At 40.0% G+C, this 19,855-nt stretch overlaps 2 protein-coding genes across 7 annotated transcripts in view; one reads left to right on the top strand and one right to left on the bottom strand.

The window, feature by feature from the left end:
* The window catches only part of ORC1 (origin recognition complex subunit 1), a 38,048-nt gene extending 35,219 nt beyond the window's left edge, over positions 1–2,829 (bottom strand). The window contains exons 1-2 of one of the 5 annotated variants that reach the window (XM_048220631.2): positions 2,769–2,829; positions 2,509–2,635 (exon numbers count right to left, since the gene is read on the bottom strand). The gene's annotated coding sequence lies outside the window, so the exon portion shown is untranslated. Of the gene's footprint in view, positions 1–2,508; positions 2,745–2,768 lie in introns of those variants that run through there. The other 4 variants (XM_057310793.1, XM_057310794.1, XM_026498099.4 and 1 more) reach the window with 4 other exon arrangements.
* Positions 2,767–18,035, top strand: PRPF38A (pre-mRNA processing factor 38A). Of its 2 annotated transcripts, XM_026498107.4 has the most exons (10): positions 2,767–3,110; positions 5,081–5,240; positions 6,745–6,866; positions 8,848–8,933; positions 11,681–11,791; positions 14,269–14,381; positions 14,975–15,001; positions 15,113–15,210; positions 15,666–15,714; positions 16,293–18,035. In XM_026498107.4, the coding sequence occupies exons 1-10, from the start codon at positions 2,981–2,983 to the stop codon at positions 16,333–16,335; spliced, it is 939 nt and encodes a 312-aa protein (XP_026353892.1). In that variant the 5' UTR covers positions 2,767–2,980; the 3' UTR covers positions 16,336–18,035. The 2 variants fall into 2 exon arrangements, with proteins under 2 accessions (XP_026353892.1, XP_057166779.1); XM_057310796.1 differs by having other exon boundaries at positions 2,921–3,110; positions 15,666–18,035.
* The last annotated feature ends 1,820 nt before the right edge of the window (positions 18,036–19,855 follow it).

The following is a 19,855-nucleotide window of genomic DNA, read 5'->3' as shown; positions in this document are numbered from 1 at the left end:
AAATGGGCAGTATCTACTAAAGCTGAACATATGCATGTCCTATGACTCAGCAGTTCCAACACAATATACACATCATCAAAAGACATGAACCAAAATGCTCATAGCAACACTATACAGCAATGAAATTAAACCAACTACAACTGCACACATGGGGAAAATCTCACAAAATAACAATGAGCTAAAAAAATCAGACACCAAAAGAAATCATACTATATTGATTCCATTCATATAAAGCTTAAAAATAAGTTAAAAGTAACCCATGGCGTTAGAAGTCAGAACAGAAGGTAACCTAAGTGACTGAAAGAGAGCACAGTGGAGAAGGGGCATGTTTCTGGGATGCTGATCATGTTTTTTGATCTGGAAGCTGGTTACACAGGTATGTTCTCTGTAAGATAATTCACTGAGCTGTACATTCATGATTTGTGCACTTGTCGGTATATAGTTATTTTTCAATGAAAAGTCCAAAAAATTAATCGAGAATCCCTCTACAGAGGCAGGATAAGAATATCAAACCTCTTTGTACTGTTACCCCACTTTCTTACCTTAGGACCCAGCATTTCATCTCACCCACCATTAGCAGAGAGATTACCCAAGACGGATGATGAATGGGGTGAAAAGGCAGGCCCGACTTGGTGGAGCAAAGGCTTTGGCTTCTAGGAGATAACCACCACAGGCTCTCAATTAATTTGTTGCAGATACCAGAAATCTGGAACATACACACCACGCAGTGCAGGGTGCCACACCCAAGGAAAACATGAGGGAGTTGCGGTAAAAATGAAAGCAGGTATGTACTGAGCCAATATGACAGGAGGTGAAGCCAAAACTCTATATATTTATCTCATTTAACCCTCAAAATAATCATAGTACAATGCTAGTACATACTAAGTGCACAACAGACTCTCAATAATAAGTATTTGCCAAATGAAAGGTAAGTGCTATTAGCACTTCAAAATGATTAACTTGTCCCAATGTTACACAGGATGGCACAGCCTTAATTCAAACCCTGAGCAGCCGGATTCCAACAACTCTAACCACTTCACCTTACAACACCTGTGTGAAAGCAGATAATGTTAATATATGCCTGAGAAAACTTGTTTCTGGTGAGCTTACTACAATACGACAGGCTTCCCGGCCACTAATTGGGAAGTCAAATGGACCTCAATTTCCTTACCCACAAAATGGGGATAATAATAGAATCTTCCTTTTATTCAACCAATATATATTAATCACCCATTGTGTGCCAGGCACTATTCTCAGATTAAGTGAGAAAATGCAAAATGGCAAATTCACTTCCCCACTCCCTTAATCCCTTGTATTTATTTGTAAGAGAGAGTGGATCTTAAAAAAAAAAAAAAAAAAAAAGGCGGGGGGGCCTGGGTGGCTCAGTTGTTGAGCCTCTGCTTTCGGCTGGGGTCATGATCCCAGCTTATCGGGCTCCCTGCTCAGTGGGAAGCCTGCTTCTCCCTCTCCCACTCCCCCTGCTTGTGTTCCCTCTCTCACTGCCTGTCTGCCAAATAAATAAAATCTTAAAAAAAAAAAAAAAAGAGAGAGAGAGAGAGAATTTGAGGAATGTTAGGAAACTCGCATACAATTCACACACAATTTTGCATTTAATTTCAGGGAATTCATAAACCTTTTAACATCCACATATTGCCCTCTGTTAACGTTTAAAACGGTTGTGGGAGACTTGGTATACCGTCCTCTCACATCAGAAACCTCTGTTGGCATTCAAAAATACCCAATAACCGCAAGGAAGAGGGTACCATTTTTACAAACAACTAAAATCGAAAACTGACATATCTAATCATTGCAGTTTCGCAGACAGTAGCCCAGGATAAGAATCTCAGATCTCATGCCTCTAAGTTCAGTGCTTTTTCCAACTGTGAAAATTAGAAGGCGCTTCTACTCTGGGGTTAGACTAAAGGAAATAGAAGGCATGCCATTAGACTTCTCTCCTAAAAAGAAGGTGGATGAGAGTCCCGCAATTAAGAGCTGCTCACCTGGGGGGTGGGAGTGTTTGGGGGGGGAGCCTTGGGTGGGAGCCCGGCCTCTTACAAAAGCGACCTAGACAAGTCTCTCTGGGCTCAATTGCTACATCCGTAAAATGGGGTAATAATTTCTGCTGTTCTGCTTTCCCTGTGGTGCCTGGTTCACAACGCCTCAAAGGGGTAAAAGATGGAAAAGCTTCACAAGGGCAAAGCAAATAGGAAGGATGGTTAAGATCATTAATGAGATCTCTGGGCGCTGAGGGCAGGAATGCTCACGCTTCTCTGCAGCTGGCTTCCGGTTTCCCCAACTGCAAACTCTCAGTCCCTGGCGGAGCGGGAAGCCTTTTACAAATCGGGATGTGGAAAAGAAAAATGCTCCTAATGGGCTTAGAACAGTGCCTGGCACTTAACAGGCGCTTAGTAAATATCTGCTGAATGAATCAATGACTGAGTCCACAGAGAACAACTTCTCCAGTCTCCCCGCTCAGATACCCCTCCAGCCCCAGAATGCTACGCTCACCGGGCGCCGAAGCCCTCCGCTCCCACCGTCTCAGGTCCAGGAGTTTGCGGAGCCGCAGCAACTCTAACCTGACCCAGCTGTACTCCTCTTACAGCCACTGGCCGCACGCCGAAGCCAAAGTGGAGGCCTAGCTAGGAAAAGAAGGTGTAGAATAGAAAATTTCGCGCCAAACGTCGTGGCCCCGCCCCCAGGCTGTCCCCACGTTCCGTCACCAGCCAGCCCTTCAGCCCCGCCCATCCAGGAGGGGATGCACGTCTTACGTCCGCCAACATGCAGCGGCCATCATTGATTGGGTCGGCGACGCCGCTCGCGGAAGGAAGTTCGTTTCCTTGCAGCATTTCCGGTGTGACGACGGTGGCCTGAGCTGTTTAGAGAGACTTCCTCCGCCCTTCTCCGACCCTCTCAGATTTTTTTTAACCTGGATGTGACGCATTAAAGGACCCGACGGAAATAGAACTGAAGGCGTTCTGAAATGGCGAACCGTACGGTAAAGGATGCGCATAGCATCCACGGCACCAATCCTCAGTATCTGGTGGAGAAGATCATTCGGACGCGAATCTATGAGTCTAAGTACTGGAAAGAGGAGTGCTTTGGACTGACGGGTGAGCGGCAGCGCGCGGACCCTCCTCCCCCGCCCTGTGGCCCAGTTCTCCTGACTGGGCCCCAGTGGGACTGGTCCCCAGTGGGACTGGTCCCCGGGCGTGAGACCGGAGGGGAATCTGTCAGTCGTTCAGAAAAATTTGAGCACCTAGTGCTAGTTTGTGCCTAGTTTTGTGTTGGGCTTTGGGGACACGGGAATTTGCTTATTTCGAAGGATGTCTGTGTTGGGGTTTTGGGTCTTTCCATGTTTAATAATAATCTGCTGAGTTCCCAAACTGTTAAGGTCAGGGACTCTGAAGTTCTGAAAGGAACTTTAACATACCTGAAACCCAATTCAGGGTCTTACTATCCCTAAATCTGGATCATTTGCAGTATTTCCACGTTCGGGTGGAATATCAGTTCTTCAGAGAAGGCCTCCAGGTAGTCTTTCAGTCTTTGAATTCCAGCTCCTCATTTTAGTAGCTGTGTTACCCCAGTGAACCATGTCTTCCTCTACTGTAAAACGAGTATAATGCCTACCCAAAGGGTTTCTCTGAGCATTAAATGCAATAATGTATTAAAAGTATTTGGTATCGTTACAGGTATATATTTTAAGAAGCACTCATTGGTTGTAATGGTGGTGCTAGTTGTTAGCACTGTTAACTACTCCTGTGCCGTTACTGTTGTTGCCACCACCACTACCCGTGTGCCCATGGACACATCATATTGTTTCTCCCTGAATCAACTGTTAAATTTTGGAGTCATAAATTTTGGGACCTTTTCTCATTACATAGTTCTCTCCTTGGGTGATCTCCATACTATAGTTACATCTTATATGTTGATGCCTTCAAATTTATCTCTCCAACCCAGATCTCTCTCTGAGATCTAAATCTCTAATTCCAAGTCATGCCAACACAGTATGTCCAAAAGTGAATTCATGACCTTTTCCCTCCAATGCTAGATTATGTTCGCTTGTTGTATAATTGTATTGCATTCTGCATCTTATTTCAACTATTCATCACACTTTCAATTATTTTTTCAATTCTTTTGCCTTGCCAGACTGTAAACTCTGTAAGCGCAGTAATTTTGTCCTTCTTTATCCCTCTACCTACATCTCCGGTATTTAGCACCTAGCTATAGGTTTGACTCTCACTGTAGCCCTGAAACTTTGTATCTTTATTATTCACATTTGAACTGACAGCCTAAAAAGAAGTAAGGTAAAATGACTTGTCCTACTGGGGCGCCTGAGTGGCTCAGTCGCTAAGCGTCTGCCTTCGGCTCGGGTCATGATCCCAGGGTCCTGGGACTGAGCCCCGCATCGGGCTCCCTGCTCAGCAGAAAGCCTGCTTCTCCCTCTCCCACTCCCCCTGCTGGTGTTCCCTCTCTCGCTGTGTCTCTCTCTGTCCAATAAATAAATTAAATCTTAAAAAAAAAAAAAAATGACTTGCCCTAGAGTTCACACAGCTAGTGTTTGCTTTTGAAAACAATTGCAGAAGGTTATTATCCCCCATTCTATAGATGACATTTGCTCAAGATTATGTAGCTATTCAGTCATTTGCTGTTATTCTTTTAACTCAGAATCTGGCTGTTTTTCTCCAAACATAATGGTGACAGGCACAGACTCTGAAGTCAGACTGCTTACGTGTAAATCCAGGCCCTGCTCCTCTCTGGCTGTGGACCCCGAGGAAGTCACTTAACCTTTCTTAGCCTTTGTTTTCCTTAGCTGAAAACAGCCTCAGTGCAGGAATTTTATAGCTAATTGTGCAGATTAAATGAGATAATATGACATGCTTAGCAGAGTACCTGGCAGGTAGTCATCTTTCAGTGTATATTGGCTGCTATTATAATTACTATTAATACATACTTGTTCTTCTAACATTAAACTGTTGATTAGTATTCAGGAGCACCAAACCTTGAACTAACTTATCTCCACTTCAGACTGGGAAAAGCTTGCCCCTAATATGCCTCTTTGTTTTTTGTTTTTTGTTTTTAGCTGAACTTGTAGTCGATAAAGCCATGGAGTTAAGGTTTGTGGGTGGTGTCTATGGTGGCAACATAAAGCCAACTCCCTTTCTGTGTTTGACCTTGAAGATGCTTCAGATTCAACCTGAGAAGGATATCATTGTAGAGTTTATCAAAAATGAAGATTTCAAGTGAGTGAAATTTTGACTAGCTAATATAAAAGCTTCAGTTTCAGTGGTCCAGAATTTGGCTTTGGTTAAGAGGAGTGAAAACAATGTATCTTGTTATTTTGTCTGTTCTGGTTGTATTGATCTCCTATACATTCTCAGTCCTGGTAACTACCCCTCTCTCCCAAAAAGCATTTCACAAATTCACTGAACATATATTAAGCAGAAGTGAGTGCCTAGCATGTTGGAAGCAGTGGATGCTCAAAGATGAAGAAAACTACATAATGTGGTAGATAAGTGGGAAAACTTTGATGTAGGTGTAGGTTCATGTCCAGACTCAGGTCCAGTCATGTCCAAACTTATTGTGAACGTGGAGGAGTTACTACATTTTTTGAGCTTTACTTTCTTTACTGTAAAAAGGAGACAATGATACCAATTCAAGATTGATATGAGGATTAAAGAAGATAGTGCTGTATATCTCACAACACAGTGCCTTTTGCGTGGTAAATACCCCCAAAATATCAGCTGCTCATATTATTGTATTATTCATTCTCAAGGAGTTCACAGAGACGTATAGGAGACAGACATAGTAGCTTATTATGTGCCACCCTCTAAGGGCTTTACATATAATAATTTATTTAACCCTCATAACACCCCTGCAAAATTATTATCCCTGTTACACAAGGGAGGAAACTTAGGTACAGATTAAGTAATTTCCCCGAGGTCAAACAGCTAGTAAGTGGCACAGCCGGCTTCAGTGTTCAAATTCTTTTCTACTCCATTCTGTTTGTCATATAAAGAAACTACTGAGTTTCAAATGCCAAGTGGGGAATTTGAGTGGGTAGTTGGACACAGGAGAAAAGAAAAAGGAATCTTACAAAACATTAACAGCTAGAAAATAGCTTTTATAAGGCACTTACTATGTGCTGTATGCTATGCTTAGCACTTCACACACATTCTCACCAAATAAACCAAGCCAGCAAATTAGGCACTACCAGCTCCATTTTACAGGGATTGAGAAAGCAAGTGACTTGTCTAATGTAACAAACAGTAAGTAATGGAATCAAAATTGTAACCCAGAGGACTTTTGACTTTTTTCCAGAACCAGCACTCTGCGCTGTCTAGCAACAATTTATATATTCACATCTATGTATATTATTTCTTGTATTGTTAGTAAACATATATGTTATTGTTAAATTCAGTATCTCATTTGATTCTTACACTAATCCTATGAAGTAAATAGGTTCTATCTTCATGTTATACATGATAGAATAGACTCTGAAAGTTGAGCAACATGTCCCAAGTTCCTGCAGCCAGTAAGTGGTAGAATGGGAACATGAACCCAGGTCTCCATATTTTATCCATCTTTCTACTGCCCCATGTTGCCTCTAAAATTGCATTTCTCTCATCTGTCAAAGAAGAGAAAGAACTTTTACATCTACTACTGTCATGAGAAAAGCCAGGTATGAAACCCAAGAACAAGAACTTTTTAGGATGGCCTATTGTTTCACTGTCCTCTTTCTGTCAGGTATGTCCGCATGTTGGGAGCACTTTACATGAGGCTGACAGGCACTGCCATTGATTGCTACAAGTACTTAGAGCCTCTCTACAATGACTATCGAAAAATCAAGAGCCAGAATCGAAATGGGGGTGAGTATGGCACCAAGTGTTTGGACCTTCCTCCCTGAACCGGTTTTTATTTCACCAATATCTCTGCCTTCACAATGGAACATACCTTATGAATACTCTTCATCCTTGTTCTTACTGTCTTCATTTCGGTTTCTCCACCTCCTGCATGGAGTTCTCCAGTAGACTCTGAACTTCCTGTTGGCCTTACCCAGTCTACCCGTGTCTGTCTACCTTTCCAGCTGCATCTTATGTCAATCCCAGCCTTGCATCATGTGCTCCCTCCACATGTGCTCCACCCCATATGATCTCCCTCCAGAATGACCTCTGAAAAAGCCTTCCCTAAGCTTTATAAAGTTAGTTTTCCATACGTTACATCACCATGGTTATTTTTAACGGCCTCTTCTCTAGCACTGTACTTCACACTGTACTATAGGTTAAATTGTACTCATACTTATGTAGGAATCCCACTGAAAAATAGTAAGTATATCCAAAGGGGGTGGCTCCATACATTTTACAAAGATATTTTTTGTGGTAGAGGGGGATTGCAGTCAAAACCTTTTTCTTCCTACTTAGTGTCGTAACAGAAGACTAGTAACATTTGCCTTTTACCTCTACATGTAACATTAAGCAGTAGAAGGTCAAGAATTTGGTATTTTACTGTAAACTTTATAAACTTATTAACTTGTTTATTGAATAAATACATAATTAAGTGCCAATGTCATGCCAGCTACTGTGCTATGTACTCGAAATAACATGGTGAACAAGGTGGACATGGTCATGGCCATCATGGAACTCCTTATTTATGTTTATATTATGTTAAACTAAGATGGGGTTTTTCAACCTATTGACAGTTTGATCCAGATGATTCTTTGTTGTGGGGAGCCGTCCAGCCCATTGTAGGATATTTAGCCATATCCCTGGCCTCTACCTAATAGATGCCAGTAGCAGCCCCACTAGTTGTGGGTGGCAAAGTTAACCCCTGTTGGAGAACCACTGAACTAAGGTAATGTTTACTATGAAAATTCTGAAAACCTATTGCTTCATTTACCGTATAAGATACATGCTCTATATTTAGGGGCGCCTGGGTGGCACAGCGGTTAAGCGTCCGCCTTCAGCTCAGGGCGTGATCCCGGCGTTACGGGATCGAGCCCCACGTCAGGCTCCTCCACTATGAGCCTGCTTCTTCCTCTCCCACTCCCCCTGCTTGTGTTCCCTCTCTCGCTGGCTGTCTCTATCTCTGTCAAATAAATAAATAAAATCTTTAAAAAAAAATAAAAAATAAACTTAATAAAAAAAAAAAGATACATGCTCTATATTTAGAAACATAGTGGATTCACATGAGAAACTGGACTTGAGTAATATGATCTGTTCAAGAACATCACCCCTGGGCACCTGGGTGGCTGAGTCGGTTAAGCATCTGCCTTTGGCTCAGGTTATGATCCCAGGGTCCTGGGATCGAGCCCTGCATCGGGCTCTCTGCTCAGCAGGGAGTTTGCTTCTCCCTCTCTCTTTACCCCCACCCCCGCTTGTTCTCTCTCTTACACACTCTCTCTCTCTCAAATAAAATCTGAAAAAAAAAAAACAGAAAAACAAAAAAACACCCCTATACAGTTCAGAACTGTTTGCGCTTGCTTTTGGGTTGTGTCTCCTGCTAACTGGGACAACCTCATGCATCACTTTATCCCCAGCTCCAAGAAGAGGCTAGGCATATAGATGGCCTCAGTAAAGGTGAGCTGAATGAATGAAGGTAAGTGATGATGACAAGGCTATGAATGGCTGTAGTTTGAGCCCTGATCTGTCAGTAATCCCTTCTCTGTAACTGCCACACCAAATGGCTTTACTAGTAAATGTGCAGGGAAGGGAGGCTGTAGAGGATTCATTCACACTTTCTATACCGAGTACTTTTTACATACAGATATTTTTCATGTAGAGTCTATACTTCTTTCTTATGGGCTATATAAATTTATTTCCAAGTTGCCTGAGCTGATGATTGTTCTTTCAGAGTTTGAACTGATGCATGTAGATGAGTTTATTGATGAACTGCTGCACAGTGAGAGAGTCTGTGATATCATTCTACCCCGGCTACAGGTAAGATATAAAAGGTCTCTTATCAGAGTTACCCTTCTCTCCCCAAGACAGGGAGACAGGCAGGTACACATACACAACAAAACACTGAAGCCCATGGATCTCAGGGGTCCTCTTATCTTAATAAGTAGTCTTCACATGTATGAAAAAGCAGATTGGGAGAGGAAGACAGATAAAGTATTTGAAGGGTAGGGCTTTAAAAGTGAGTAACACAGGAAGACTATCTTCTTTAAAATGTTATATGAAGGAAATTGTAGGATGTAAAACAGATAAAAGGTCAGGAGTAGTAGACTGAGATATTAACCCCTTAAATGTCACCTTTATAACTCTGCTCCTTTTCCTAGTGATAAATGATGATCCATGAAGCACCTTTCAGGAATGGGTTTTGCAGAGTATTATTTTAAAACTACTGTTGTAAGATACAAAGGGAAAACAGAACAGTAGGTTGCCTAAAGAGAAAGGGAATGATCTATAATGGAGAGATGACGGAGGAGAGAATTAGGAGATTAAATTTCTGTTGTTATAGCTGACTAGCTATGGAACCTGGTTTTATCTTCCTATCTATAAAATGGGGAAATTAGGCTACTTTAGTGGTCTTTAAACTACTCTGTGCGACTGTTTTAAGGCTGCTGAGAGGAGTAAGAGGAGACAGCCCCACGTATTCCAACCAGAGTAGTTCCTTTTTTCTCTAAATTACATATTGGGCTTGAGGATGAGATTTCATTTGAACAGAGGCTTTTTTGCTTTTAAATGGCTTTATTAAGGTATAATTGACATACATTAAACTACATATATTTAAAGTGTACAGTTTGTTAAGTTTTGCCTTATGTATACCCTTTGAAACCGTCCTTACAATCAAGAATAGTGAACATATCCATCACCCCAAAAGTTTCCTTTTTTCCTTTTGTGTAATCCCTTCCTTCCCTCCTCTCTCACCCCTAAGCAGCCATTGATATGCTGTCTGTCACAACAGATGTGTTTTGGAATTAATACATGTTTTTTTTTTCTTCCTTCACTCAGCATAGTAGTATATATTTCATGATAATTATTTCAAAGTAGGAAATAGAATAAATTGCAGATATCTGAATCTTAAAAAAAAAAAGATACATGATAAATGGGTCAGATGAAGCATCAAATCAGCTGGGTAAAAAGTAGTTGGTAGATGAATGCTCACATTTAAATGCAATGAATCAACTCTTCCTCCACAGTGACCCAGTTAGAAGAATCTATAAAATAAAAATCCTGAAAATGAGTGTGGTATATCTTTCCTGTTCTGTATTGGCTACTGCAGACTGTGTAGTGAAGAGAATAAGATTTCAAAACTGAAGATCTGCTTTCAGGGCCCACCTTTCACACTTCATTGTGGTTATGGGTGCTCTCCTTTTTAGAAATACTGTAAGAAATGGATTATTTTGAAGTGCAATCAGTATGTAGCTAAGGGTTCGAAAGCCCATTCAGTTTTAAGCAAGCCTATTGATGTAAATAAAATAAGACGGTCTGCATAGAGCATAGAAGACCATAAAACATGCCTCACTGAGACAGAAATTGAAATCTTACTGATGTATGTTTTATCAACAAGAAGTGTGGTCTGGTATGGGCCTCTGTGTGTTGTGGATGAAGTGACCCTTAAGACAACCTTTTATTCTGATTCTGTTCTTATTAAGGACCTCATCAGTTTAGCCTCTGATGTGCCCTGACATTAGCAAGGAGCTGCTCTGAAATGAATTCTAATTTCATCAAACACAAATATTATGAATTAATATATTGATTTTAGTCACTTCTGAGTCTGGTGAGCATTAGGAATTTGGGATGCTCTTGTCTGATGCAGTCCTAGATCCCAAACTGGTGATCCTGTAATTGGAGAGCCTTTTTCCAAGGAGCTCTTTAATGAGGGACAGACTTCACAGAGTAGCAGCTTTGTCTCATTTTCCCCTTTATAGAATTTTGTTAAGAGTGAGTAAGATCTAAGCTATATGTTACTATTTATTCCAGGGCTATCCAACGTTCTTTATGTTCTGGACACAAGAAAATTTTAAGGGATCTTATGGCCCAGCCAGTCCCATTTGGCATTTTTTAACTCATCTTTGCCTTTCAGGTCCTTAATCATGCATTAAGCCAGCTAAGCCACATTTCAAAAGAAAATGGAACCAGGAGATGGACTGTTTATATCCTGTACTTGGTTCAAAATGCATGACTGTACTAGACAGTTCCCTAAATCCCAGGTCAAGTGGAGCTGGTGCTACTCCTGACCAGGACCCGAGGCACTCTTCAGCCCCCAAACTGGGCTGGGCCTCAGTAGGTCTCTTGGAGTAGATTCTGCGCTGACCCTCTCTTGGAACTACCAGCCACCAGAGTTACAGCTGTGAATGTATTGGCCCTTGTATATGAAGCTCCATCTTTTATTCAGGGCTACACCTATACTATACTATTACTATACTATATTATACTATACTATACTATGCCTATACTATTTTAGTGATCTTAAGAGTAAAAGATCACAGAGAATAGAGCCAACAGAAAATGAAGTTGTTCCCTTCAACTTTGTATTTATCTACTTACAGGAGGGTGTAAGAGTATAGATTCCAAGAATGTTAAATTCCTTAGGAAAATCTTGAACTGTCTAGGATGTCCTTGAAATGAAATTGCCTCAGCTGTTGCTCACTAGTTTTCCTGTTAGTCCTAGAGGCCCAGTGTTGGGGTTTCAGGACGTAGAGAACAAGGCCTCCTGACTCTCATTATGCTTTCTATAGAAACGTTATGTGCTAGAGGAAGCTGAGCAGCTAGAGCCTCGGGTTAGCGCTCTAGAAGAGGACATGGATGACGTGGAGTCCAGTGAAGAGGAGGAAGAGGAGGATGAGAAGGTCAGGCACCTGGGAGCTTAACGGTTGAAGGAGGGATAATTATGGGGATGGGATGGGGGGAATTGTCCTTCCCTGTTTTGTTTTCAAACTTTAATTTTTAACTTTCTTTAACCAAAGAACCAATTTCTTTAAATATTGTGTAACCAGAGAATACAGTATTTATCATTTAGAGTATGGGCATTGGAGTTAAATAGACTTTGATTTGTATCTCAGCTCTCCATAATCTTGTGCAAATTAATGTCAGTCTTTTCCTTTGTAAAGCAAGGAGAGTGATACCTTTCTCTCAGGATTATCATGAGTATTAAATGAGATACATATAAAACCCTTCGCATAGTATTGGGACATTATAATTGACTCACAGTTCGTAGCTATTAAAATAAATACTTGCAACAAAAATAATACTGTTCATAGTTGAACCTATCCTAAGTAGGCAGCCTAGTTTAGGGGGAAAAAACTGTACTGCGTGGTTATGTTCTTTACTAGTTAAAATGCTGAAAAGCTGAAAGCAACTTAGCTATTATCAGGAAGCAGTCAGGTAAACTATCATCAACTCAACAGACTATTAGCTATTAAAACTGTTACGAAAAGTATATGATAATGTGGAAATGCTTATGGTTAGAAAAGAAGGATCTGAAACTATCTTATGTATCCAAAAAGGCTAGGGGGAAATGCAAGAAATGGTTTATGGATATTGAGTGTATATGGAAGTGTATCTCTGAGCCAGTAGGCTTCCTTTAAGGTGAGTGCAAAAGGAAGCATCATCTTAGTTCATGAATTTAAAGCCAAGCAAGGCTGAGGTGCTCTTCTGTGGTGAGTAAACCAAAAGTAGGCATTCTGTTTTTCCTTTTTTAATGGAAAATTTCAATCATTTACCAAAGAGAGAATGTGCCTCCATTTACGCATCGTCTAGCCTCCATAATATCAACTCGGCCATTTTATTTCTTTTAAATCTCTATACCAAATTGTCCCCACACCAGTTTTCTTGACACAGATCACAGCCGTCATATGTTTCATCCATATTTCAGAAAAGGCCTAACCATGATACCACTGTCACACCCACATCAACAGTAATTTCTTAATATCAGATATTCAGTATTGACACTAAAATTACACTGTATGTCAACTAACTAGAATTTAAATAAAACTTGAAACAAGGAAACAGTGTTCAGTATTCACATTTCCCCCCTTGTCCTGTATTTTTTAGTAGTTTGAATTAGCATTCAAACAGGGTCCATAAATCAAGTCATATTATTCTATACAGATTTTTACAATCTGTATTTTTCTGACGGTGTCCCTGTGAGGTCACTTAACATGTTTGTTTGTCCCCTGTATCTTATATAAACTAATTCTTAGATCTCGAGGCTCAGGTGGATTTGAGATTTTTGTAGGCTTTGAAGTAGAGTAATACAGTACTTCATAGGTACTGGTGTGTACTCCCCCCCCGCCCCCAGGGTGAGCCAAGTCTGGCTTTTTGTCATATTAGGAGCCACTGTGCCTAGATGATCTCTGCCTAGACCCATTAGGGGTTGTAAAATGGTGATATTCTAATTCTTTGTTTTTTCATCATTTATTACTTATAACGCTGCTGTAAAGAGTAATCTCCTAAATCAAACAAATCTAATTCTTTTGTTTTTTCATCATTTATTACTTATAACGCTGCTGTAAAGAGTAATCTCCTAAATTTCATAGGTACTGTTGATATAGAAAAGATAAATATTGGATTATTTATTTCTCTTTATCGGTTTTTAAAATAGTGATTCCATAGTATCTTCCCAATGTGATGAGCTTTTGTCCTTGGTAACATTGTAAATGCATGGATTTAAGCAAATTAGATGTGTGTTTTAAACTATCATAGTCCTTGTTGATACTGAAATTGTTCCCTCTTGGGCCAGTGGGGGGGGCCCCAACTTGATTTATGAGACTGATACAATCATGGTAGTCTCAGACTCCTTGCTTTCTGATAGGGTAATATGTTCAGGTCATGTTCTATAAGCTTCTGCCCCCAACCTGAAATTAGCCATTTTTCCAGGGAGCCCTTGGTTTCATTTACAGGGAAAATGGTATTTAGATACCACAGTCTGGGCACTATAAATGCTCACTGCTATGGTTTGGTCAGTTGGCAGACCTACAGGAAAATTTTAAGATTAAAGTACACCTTATACTTAATATTAGTGATCTTACGTCTGTATCTCTTTTCTTTCACATTGGAAATCTAGCTTCTTAAGATAGCTCTCACTCTGCTTACATAGTCCCAACACTGTAGTACCAACACTAGAACAATAGTGGGATTGCTGGAATCAGTTCAGCTTTATTTGGTAGTTCTTTTTGTCCTTAGGGTTATCTGTGTATTTATTGTGTTTAAAGTCACTTGAAGGTAGAATTTGGGACAGGATAAGGAGGGGAGTGTATATACTGTCCCTAAATGGTTCTCTGTAAGTCTGTGCTCATCGCTGACCTACTACCCATTTCTTTTTCAGTTGGAGAGAGTCCCATCACCTGATCACCGCCGGAGAAGCTACCGAGACTTGGACAAGCCCCGTCGTTCTCCCACATTGCGCTATAGAAGGAGTAGGAGCCGGTCTCCCAGAAGGTACGGCCCTAGTCTTTGGCCTCTTCATAGCATAGAAGTTTGGACTTCAGGGCAGGGAAGGAAAAAATTCAGATTGTGGAGAATGTTTGCCCAGTGTAGTAATTGCTATAAAAAAAACAACCCGCAAAACCTCCGTGGCAGCCAGTAACCGTTTATTTAGTTCCACAAGTCTGCAGTCAGTGATTTAAGCTGGGGCTTGGATAGGCAGTTTGAAGTTCATGCACCTGTTTTGTGGTCAGCTGTCTATTTGCTAGTATAGGATGGCTTTTAATGAGGATGACTGGGCAACTCATCTCTGTGTGCCTCATTCTAGGCTGGGTCAGGCATGTTCTCACAGCAGTGGCAAAAGTAAAGAGCAGACAAGCTCAATCATGCAAATTTCCTTCCAGTATCTGTTGGTATCACATCTGCAAATACCCTATTGGCCAAAGCAGGTCACATGACCAATCCCAGCCTTAGAGTGGGAGCTCACTAATAAAAAGTTATAGGACAAAGGTCATGGATAACAGAAATGGGTTAAGAATTGGGGGCAATCTTTGGAATCTATAACTGCAATGTACCTACTAAGGTTCTTCCTCTTTTCTTCTGTATAGGCGGAGCCGGTCTCCTAAGAGGAGGAGGTAGGCCTTCGGTTGATTTGTAATGAAAGATAGGGAGGCTTTGGGGAGGGAGGGGTGCTGTTGTGGTGAGTATAATGTCAGATAAAGGGATCTGACCAATCATTTCCACAGCCCCTCCCCTCGCCGAGAAAGGCATCGGAGCAAAAGCCCAAGACGTCACCGCAGCAGATCTCGAGACAGACGGCACAGATCCCGCTCCAAGTCCCCAGGTATAGCATTTGGGCCTTTTGCTGTTGGTGGTCTTAAAGAAATGTAGTAAGTGCTTAGCCTCCTCCAGTACAGGAGTGCCTGGCTGTATTACTGCTTAAAAGGAAATGAGAATATGAAAATTAAAAGTTCACATCTTCACTTTCTCTTGCAAGCTTTGCTGAAAGGAGGATGAGCTTCAGTTTTTTCATCTGAAATTATAGGAATAAGACCTAACATAGTGGTAAATACTCAATGTGATGTTTGTGAAATTAGCTATAACCCTCGAATGCATATGAAATGGCTTCAATTCTTACACTCCCCCATAAATACACAGTTCAGAGAGTTGCTACCAAGAGGTGTGTCTAGCATAAGCCAAAAAAATATTACACCAATTAAAGGGATTGGGGAAGTGAAAATGATGGTGGAGGAGTAGGTGGGTAGAATAACACTCATCCAGTGGCCTTTTCTTCCCCAGGTCATCACCGTAGTCACAGACACAGGAGCCACTCAAAATCTCCTGAAAGGTACGGATTGACTTTTAAGAATTTTTTCTTTATTCAGAAATTAAAGTCCCAATCACACAACTAAGTTAGACCTGAAATTTTGTTTTAATGGGGATATTTAGGAATTTTCCTTTATTACAGGACAAAATCCACCCATTGCCCTGAGAATTACTAGAATTATGTATCTGTTTTGTGTAATTTTGGTTTTTTCCTTACCGGATTGCAGCTTTGGATAATGGGCATGAACTCTGGTCTCAGGAGACCTGCGGTTAAGTCCCAACTTTCAACACTTAACAGTTGAGGGACATTGGACAAGTCACTTTGATTTGATAAACCTTAGTTAGGAATTACTGCTATATGCTCTACACCATCAGGTACACTCTTATCCTCTCAGAGATCATTTCCTCAGTGGTAAATTGGATAGTAATACCTCACTCACTGTTGCTCTGAGACATAACACCAAGCACATTTAATGAATGAATATTGGGTATCCTCTCTATCCTCATCAGTATCTGTATACCCCGTCTTCCTCAGAGTTCTTGCCTAGCTCCTTGAACAGCTGTTAAATTTATTCTGGTTCGTATGTGTTACCATTTCAGATCTAAGAAAAGCCACAAGAAGAGCCGGAGAGGGAATGAGTAATGGACTCAGTTTGGTTTTAGTCCAAATGGCCACCTGTGGATCCGAAGGCATCTATGTGGAAGGATTAAGACCTACTCCCCAGGCAGCTATGAGAATATTTTAGCTCTTTTTAACAAAGTTTCTCTACTTTCTTTTTTTCTTAAATGAAAGAGGTGCTGAGTTTTGTATCTCTCTGAGTCAGTCATACTCCACATTTGAGGGGATAGTGCTTCCCAAGGGCGCTTTGGATCCCTTTGTGCAACCAACATCGACTGTACTCAAATTTATAAGGGTAGAAAGGATTTGAGTGGGGGAGAGGATGAATGACAAGGATAGGATGTGGCTGCCTGTTGACCCTTTTGTTATTAAGTTTTATACACCCATTTTCCATTTTTCTGTAGTTTAGTTTTGTTTTGCTCCACGATGGGAACTGTTCTGAGAATCCTGAGATTTGTGCTGCTATTACACTCAAAAATCAAGTCAGTAAAACCTATTACCTCCGATGCTTTTTCCCCTCCCCCTGCAGGACCATATCGTAATAACAGCATGAAAACTGACGAGTTAGCGGCAGCTTTGTAAAGAAAAGGCAGCATTCAAATTTAAGACTTCTCTGGATCATTTCAGCCAGTTACATTGAACAGTTCAACAATGAAACTTAATACCTTTTATACAACATTCTTATACAATATTTCTTCTTCCTCAGGAGCCTTGAATTCTAGGTTATGGTGCTTAGCCTTTATCTTTTAAGCACTGACGTTATGCAAGTGTAGTCATTAGCAGTAGGGCAACAAGACTGAAAAGAGGAGGAAAGGATCTAATACCACCTGGGGTTTTGACCTAAATTGCTAGAAAACAGTGCCATTCATTCACAAAGCTACAAAATACAACAGGAAGAAGCCAGGCTTTAGAGGGGCATGTGGTCAAAGCTGTGTTGGTAGTAAAAAGTGATACATTCACAATTTATCCTAAAGTGTAATTAGAGGCTGCTGTGGTATAACAAGATAAAGCCCAGGTTGTTAGAAATAGGACCTGGAGTTGAGCATAGTGATCTAACCCTGAATTTACAACATTTAGAGAATTATGGAAGATGTAGAATTAAATGGGATTGCCCAGGAAGTGTTTATGTAAGAAAAGCCAACAGCAGAATCATTGGCAACACTCAACACTGGTGAGAGGAAGCAGTGCAATCAACCAACTGAAAACGGAAATGAACCATTTATAAAGGCAGGAGAATTAGGAGATAGTAAGGCAAAGAAGCTAAGGGTCTGAGGATTCAGAAGCAAAATAAGAAATGCGAAGTGTCCATGGGCACTGATAATCAAGAGGGTGTTGGGATCTTTGCTAGAACAGTTCAGTCTACCAGTACTTACCTTTCTTTCTTGAAAAAGGGAAAAGTGAAAAAGAGTGGGGGAGGGAGAGCGATTTGACTTCCTACAGCTCTGGACCCAGCAAGAATTATGAAGACCAACTGCCTCACAGGATCCAGTTTCTTGGGAAGCTATATCTGGTCATACAATAAACATTCTTTTGCTTGCTATTGAACTGAAGGACTTTTGCAGCATATTAAAGCATTTGGGGATATTTGAGATTTCACATTCTTCAATGATTCCTCTCCTGATAATACTTGAGCTAATAAAAGTTGACCATAGGAGCTGTTGTTACGCATTATACAACTATATATAGGACTGCCTTTAAGAATTAAATATAAGCACCTCTATTTACATCTGTTATTGAGTCCTAGCCATTATTTCTTCACCAAAGTGATCTAGAGGGAAAGAAATGCCTTCTGGCTTAATGTCCTATGGCCAAGTTATCATGCAGTATATTGTTAAAATAAAATATTGAATTTTTTAAAAAATTCAAAAACCTGCCCCAAAAAACCCCCAATGACTTTTAATAAGAGAAATAAGTCTCCCCAAACTATAAACTTAATGCACACTTATTTAGGTATATGGTGAAACCTGAACCAAATTATAGTAATACAGCCAACCTATATCAAGAAGTGGATTGTTCCTATTCTTTCATTACTTCAAAGAGCTAAGAGTTCTTGAGTGGGGTATGTTGAACATCTCGTCTCTAGAGATTGATTTGGTAAATTACAGAATTGCAGAGGAGATGGGGCTTAAGGACAAACTGCTGAGGGCCATTTCTGTCACCTATGTGCTAGCCTACTGGATGAGGCCCTGGAACTGTAGCTTTCTAACTCTGACTAGCCAATATTAAGGAGCATTTTACCTCTATACACATATATTCTGTAACTAAAACAATTTTAGTATGTTTTTAATATTGGGTGTAAACCACTAAATTTATTTCACTTCCCACAATTAATTTGCTTCCCACAATTAATTTGGTGTAAGTCTTCCAATACAACAACAATTCAACTTAAAGCTCGTTCCCCTAGCCCCTTTCTGTTATAGATTGACCTATGACCTAAGGTTAAGTAAGCATTAATCAGAAAAGAATGATCACATGTGCTGGGCACTACCTACAGAAAGTTAAAGTAACAAGTTCTCAGACTCAAAAGACCATAGTAAAGTGATGTTAAAAAAAAAAATGCAAAGTATACAAGTTCAAAGATGATATTAAAAGGTAAGAGATGGAAAATAAGCTTGGTGGAGCTTAAATGAAGATGTGAAAAATTGAAGAAATAAAAGAGTATAAAATAAAGCATAGAGAAAATAGGCTGGAGGAAATAAAAATGGAAAATAAAAGTTACAAAGGTAATAGAACACATGAAATCCTAGATGAAGCTATTCAGTAAATTCAATGTCCAGATACAAGAAAATTTTCTTGAAATAAAATCTATCAAGAAATATCCTGATGAATTTAAGATATAAAGGTTTATACAGACATCTAAGCAGAGAAATCAAGTCCTATATAATGACGGGGAAAAAAAAAGCTGGCCTCATCTTCCAGCAAACTGCATAAGGCAGTGACGCAAAAGGCTCTAGAGGTCTGTGGAAAATAAAGAGTGACAGAATTTTATACCTAGTCAAAGATGTCTTTAAAATGTAAAGAGAATAGGCATTCCAATCACTTGGGAAGAAAACTGCGGGATAATGAAATTCAGCCAACAAGAATCAAATTAAGGACTTTGAAAAAAGCAGTAAAAGGAGTGGTACCAAATATTCTAAAAACTAAAAAAAAATAATGGGAAGTAATTTTAGGACTCAACTTATATGTGAACATTGTCTATGTACGAAGTAATATAACCAAGAATTAGAGGAACTGTTAAGTGTGCTGATTTAATTTTTCATAACAGGAATCATACATGGTTTCTAATTAAACATACATGAGAACTAGGAAAAAATAACTCTAGCCTCTTTAATGTTTTCTATAATTGTCCTTATTTTAAGAGGAATCTTTTAGAACTACCATAGAAAAAACTTCAAGGTTGAGCATTTCTTCATTTCACATTTTTTCTTGTTAAATCCAAGTAAAATTAATTTGCTATATTTAGTAAACATAGCATATGAGCCCACTTTAGTAAAATTCTTTGTATGTATGTATGTCTATGTTTAAGAAACAAAGACTGGCTGGC

This window comes from Ursus arctos, unplaced genomic scaffold (genome assembly GCF_023065955.2).
Source record: "Ursus arctos isolate Adak ecotype North America unplaced genomic scaffold, UrsArc2.0 scaffold_12, whole genome shotgun sequence".
Taxonomy (NCBI): Eukaryota; Metazoa; Chordata; class Mammalia; order Carnivora; family Ursidae; genus Ursus; species Ursus arctos.
The sequence above is the reverse complement of the archived record's forward strand: the minus strand, read 5'-3'. Positions and strand labels throughout refer to the sequence as shown.